The following is a 5,634-nucleotide window of genomic DNA, read 5'->3' on the forward strand; positions in this document are numbered from 1 at the left end:
CAGAGAAAAAAGTGTGATGCATTAGGTCAGATAAACGTGCACTTCAATCTTTACTAGGTTTTTTACCACAGAAATATGTGCTCCAATCTGATGAGCGAGTCCACAAAGAAACAAGAAAATAGCTAGGGTTGGACCAGAGAACTCATGCGCGAAATCGGGAGCAAGGAACTGATTGGATCAGAGTTGAATGTTGACTCGGTGGAGGGCAATTATATAGTTAACGTATCAATGAGATGTAAAAACGCAAGCATTCATTTAATATTAAATAAATAAATAATTTATTAATTTTTTATATACTAAAAAATATTACTCCATTTAGCCCAAACTCATACCTGACCCCGACCCATTTCAAAAGTTAGGCTAAATAGCACATATGGTCCCTTAATTTAATTTCAATTAATGTTTTAGTCCTTTATCTTTTTGTTTCTCCAATTTGGTCCTTTATTTTAATTTTAACTGACAATTTGATCTTTTATGTTTTAAAATTTCAACAAATCCTTTTTTTTTTTTTTACAAAAATTCAAACACTTCATCAAAGTTTTCAAACAAAACCCATAAAATTAATTATCATCTTCAATATAATGCAAATTTCATCAAATGCATAACTTAAATATTCAAATAAACTCATATTTTCATCTCCAACATCAAATTCATCAAATAAAGAATGCAAATATAAGTTTTTTTTAAAGATTTAAGCTATGAATTTGATGAAATTTGCATTTTATTGATAATAATTAATTTTATGGGTTTTGTTTAGAAACTTGGATGAATTTTTTGAATTTTTGTAAAAAAATAGATAATATTGTTGACATTTTAAAACATAAAATATCAAATTTTCACTTAAAATTAAAATTAAACTAATGGATCAAATCGAAAGAAAAAATAATAAAGAACTAAAACTTTGACTGAAATTAAGTTAAGGGACCGCGAGTGTTATTTAACCAAAAAGTTAAATACAATTTACTTATTTAAAAGATATACTATAATAATTCTTTTTTAAATATGACACTACAATTATTATTTTTTAATTATATATGGGAACATTTTAGTACCTTTGTAGCTTGAAAAGAGTTCAATGTAATATGAATTATTTATTTGTGAATAATATCTTTAATGATTTATTGTATATGTGAAATGGGGTATTAATAAATGGTTAAGATATATAATATAAGAAAATTATAATAATAACATCTGAAGTAGTAAATTTTATTGATTATCTAAGTATGTGTAAAAAGTCAAATCATTACGATGAAAAAAGAAAGGAAGGATAACTTTTTTAAACTTTAAAATATTAAATAAATTTTATTTTTCTAAAAGATGGACTAAAATAATTCTTTTTTATTTATATAGGAGAACATATGGAAACTTAATTTGTAGCTTTAAAACTCCTATTACTTCCTTTTGGTATTATTGAAAGGATGGATAATTGACTCGTCGGATACCTATAAAATTAGTCATCGTAAGGATTGATCCAGAAATTTTTATAAGCGATAGGAAATTATATACTAAATATGTATATAAAAATATAATAATATATAAGTGATAAAATAATTACATATTAATTTATCACAAACTAAAATATTAGAGATTACAAAATTCATACGACTTTACACTAATAAAAATTAAGTCATTTATTACTTGAACAAGTTGAAATTGCAAAAATTTATATAGAGACAACAAAAAAGAAAAAATTAATCTCTAATTTTGTGGTTACGGGAGAGAGTGTCATGTTTGATGACCAATTTTGTCCTTCGATCGTTATTTTAACTCTTCATTCTCTGTGTCGTTATTTTGAATTTGTTGTATTTTTTGTTTTCATTTTACAACATTGTCAAATATATCTTTTTAAATTTATGTGACTAAACATTCACTCAATCTCTCATACTTTTGCACCTCTTATTCTACACAAATTTTTAGTGAGTGAAACACTTAAATTTTATTGGAGGCAAAATTAAAATTATTTAATAGATAATAATAATTAATTTGGTGGGGGACTGGGGCAGTTGTCCCTATTACATGGACAAAATAATTATTTGGTGGGAGAATTTGGTGCATGGCTAGCAATCTTGAACTTTTTGAGGATCTAAAGTCACACAGAGAAGATTTCATGCATCTTTAGAGTTAGTACCTAACAAGTAAACAAATACTTTGATATCCAATTTTTATTTCTACAAAATCAAACACGGTCCATTTGAGAATTGAAATTAATCATATTCCAACAAAGCTTGAACCCCATATTTTTGAACCCCATATTTTTTATTAATTTTATTTTAGTAATATAGTGATAGATTATATTATATGTGTGTTTGTTTTGTGTAATAATTGTTACGTGATTGCCTTTTTTGTATTTATCTCAGTAATTTATCTAAATATTAAATATTAGATATTTTATTTTTTTTATAAATAAAAATATAAAAATAAAAAAAATCCACACTCACTACGCGAAAAACTGCATTTTACAACGTTTTTTTTAATCCATTTACAACGCTTTTTCAAAAAAACAAGCGCTGTAGAATCGAGCGATGTAAGTGATACAACAGCGCTTTTAGAAAAGCGCTATAAAACATGTAAATATAACGTGCGCTTGTTATGCACATTTTACAGCGCTTTCTCAAAAAAGCGCTGTAACATGCACCCCATTATATGAGTTATGGGTATGCTTTTAGAGCGCTTTTTAACACAAGCGCTGTAAAATGCACACCCAATTATATGAGTTATGGGTCTGCTTTTAGAGCGCTTTTTAACACAAGCGCTGTAAAATGCACACCCATAATATGAAATTATGGATCTGCATTTTACAGCGCTTGTGTTATACATTTTACAGCGCTTTCTCACGAAAGCGCTGTAAAATGTACACCATTAAAGCGCTTTACAACAACATTTTACAGCGCTTTTTAAAAAAAAGCGTTGTAAAATGTGTTTTTTTTTTTTGAAACACTGTAAATTAATTATTTGAAATGAAAAGCGCTTTTTAGTTTTTTATGGCATTTTTTTTAGAAAGCGTTGTCTTTTATCTTTGTATCCAAAATTATTTTGATCCAAAATCACTTCACAATCAGTGCACACAACAACAAAACATATTCAAATACCATAAGCACTTCACACAATCAGTAGAACAGAAATCAGAACTATGTAACTTAATTAACATATATGTAACTCTGTAACTCTGTAACTCTGTAATTTACAACATAATTAACTACATTCAGATACATATATAACATAATTTACAACCTAATTAACTACATTCAGATACATATATATATAACCTAATTTACAACCTAAACTACATTTAGATCCATATGCATGTTCATATATTGTGTCCTATGATCATTTACATATAATAACTAACAGAATATACATAATATGCACTAGCTACCATATAATATTCAGATCCCTTGCCCAGCAGCAAGCTATTTCCCAGAAAATCAAATAATTTGCATGTCAAGCACATACTGACACCAGTCTTCCTTTAATTCCATCAGATCTTCCTCAGAATATGATGGACTGGAATTGTCAAAGTACTGCAATATAAAAATTGAACATATTATATTAAGTTAGTATCAAATATATAGATAATTTATATATGAAAATCATATAATGAAAATATCGTACCGTTTCTGGGATAATAGTTTTATTCTTCTAAACAATCTCCTTCATGAATCTCAATACGTAGTACCCATAGTCGATGTTATTTGTTTGACGAGGGCACTTTATTGGGATCGAATGAATAAATGTGATTATTATAGCATGAACAAACACATTATTTATATATATATATGTAAGAAATAAATGAATATTACTTACGTGTCGAGCATAGTCTTTATTTCGGGGTGATTGTTGTAATTGCCGTGCACGGGATCCAAATAGTATATAACTTCAGAGACCGCATTGATTGCAAATAGCACCCAATGTGCCCTACAACAACAAAAAATTGGTTAAGCAATTTTGTTTATACACAACTAATAAATTAAATTCTCATCAATTAAAAAAGATAAAATTACGTACCCTGAATTATATGGTGCCAAGAACAATTTATCACTTTCTATATTTCCTAAAAACATATCTACAATGTATTTCTTTACATTGTCTGGATCGAGTTTCCACATCGACATCTTATGTGGAGACAAGAATGAGTATTTATTTGACAATTTCCTCGTGCACACGACCTTCTCGTACAAAAACCTTCAATGAAAATTTTAAACTAGATTAATTACCAATACATTTAATTAATTACAAATAAATGCAATTAAAAGTATTTTTTACCTTATGTACAAGCTGATTACAGTAGCACTCAGCTCCTTATGTTCGAGAAGTTCGTACATGTGCTCCTTTTCGAGGTATTCAACATACTCATCTCCAAATATGTCTTTATTCATGTGTACGATGGGCGAATCGTTGCTGCTGCCCATGTTCCTTTTTATTTGGATGTCAAGACACGCCCCGTATTTACCAAGGCGTGGCTGACTTTTATTAGGAGCAGCAGCAGCAGCGACCGATTTTCCCCGATCCAGATTTTTTGTTGCTGCAAGTTTGGCAGCTTTATTACCCTCCAGCCTTTGTAGTTTGGCAGCCCTATTAACCTCCAATTTTTGAGGTTTGCTGCCTTTTTTTGGCTGTAGGGGTGGTTTATTTATTTGGACCTACAAAAATGAGGTAAAATGTTAGTTTATTGAATCTGAAAAAATGAAAAACCTTAGGCAATAAATGTGACAAACCTTTTCGGGAGATGTAACTGATTTGTCCTTGGGAATCTTTTTTTGGAGGGCAACAAGGTGTGTGGGCCATGCCACGTAACTGCCAATAGCGTCGCTTAAGAACTTCATATCTCCATCGTTGTCCGGTATGGGCAACGGTGCAGTTGGTTCGAAAGCAACCGTAGGCGATACTTTGACATGGCCCGCGGGGATCGGAATATTGTGCAATACTTCTCCCGAAGTATTGTACAATATTCCTTTTCCCACCTTCCGTTGAGTCGGCGAGGACAAGTATAGGACACATGTAGTGACACCCTACATCAATAGTTAAAACATAAGTACAGTTAATATATAAGTTTGTTTAATACATAAGTAATTACATAAGCAAGTAAGTAGTAAGTAATTAATTACCTCGGGAATACTCTTCAAACCGACGTTGCAACTCCCGGTTTCACTCTCCATTTGTATTTCAGGTTGGAGCTGAACCGGAAGTTGCTTGTCTTTATTCGTATTCACCAAGAGTGCCACTTGCTCCGATAGGATTCTGAGCTTCTCTAATACTTCCTCGTTGGAAGGTTTTTGGCGCTTCTCTTGAGGAAAAAAGCTTTTGGGAGTTACGCCAAATCCTTTCCCCCTCACTCGACCGGAATACTCAGGGACATTAAACACTTTCCCAAGAATGTCCCTGCACGTATCCTTGTTGCCCTCTTGAGTTTCAGAACTTTGTTCAATAGTTTCCTAAAATACATGTAACATTAAAAAGATAAGTTCAATAGCATTTTTAAAATACAATATTAAAAAATATTAAAGTGATAATATACTTACACAAAGTTCTACAACTTTCTTGACATTTTCATTATCAACCACTCCTTCTTTATTAACACGCGCTTCCTTCCACAATATATGACGACCCAAGGGTTGATCGGCTTGGGTGTCTTTT

The 5,634-nt window shown here is 30.5% G+C and overlaps 1 protein-coding gene across 1 annotated transcript; it reads right to left on the reverse strand.

Moving 5' to 3' along the window:
- Nucleotides 1-3,800: 3,800 nt before the first annotated feature.
- Nucleotides 3,801-5,401, reverse strand: LOC140919672 (uncharacterized). The gene is made up of 4 exons (XM_073366279.1): nucleotides 4,716-5,401; nucleotides 4,264-4,640; nucleotides 4,006-4,182; nucleotides 3,801-3,915 (listed from the first exon to the last, which is right to left on the reverse strand). Exons 1-4 carry the CDS (start codon nucleotides 4,821-4,823, stop codon nucleotides 3,801-3,803), a joined length of 777 nt encoding a protein of 258 aa, XP_073222380.1. The 5' UTR covers nucleotides 4,824-5,401.
- Between the last annotated feature and the right edge of the window lie 233 nt (nucleotides 5,402-5,634).

The sequence above is a fragment of the Cicer arietinum genome, chromosome 3 (assembly GCF_000331145.2).
Source record: "Cicer arietinum cultivar CDC Frontier isolate Library 1 chromosome 3, Cicar.CDCFrontier_v2.0, whole genome shotgun sequence".
Taxonomy (NCBI): domain Eukaryota; kingdom Viridiplantae; phylum Streptophyta; class Magnoliopsida; order Fabales; family Fabaceae; genus Cicer; species Cicer arietinum.

Bases quoted from the DNA above. Each gene is read 5' to 3' on its own strand.
- LOC140919672 (XM_073366279.1), bottom strand. From the start codon at position 4,823: ATGAAGTTCTTAAGCGACGCTATTGGCAGTTACGTGGCATGGCCCACA. The intron at 4,641-4,715 runs GTTTGTCACATT...TCATTTTTGTAG, and splicing joins CAGTTACATCTCCCGAAAAG to GTCCAAATAAATAAACCACC. The intron at 4,183-4,263 runs GTAAAAAATACT...TTTTCATTGAAG, and splicing joins GTAATCAGCTTGTACATAAG to GTTTTTGTACGAGAAGGTCG.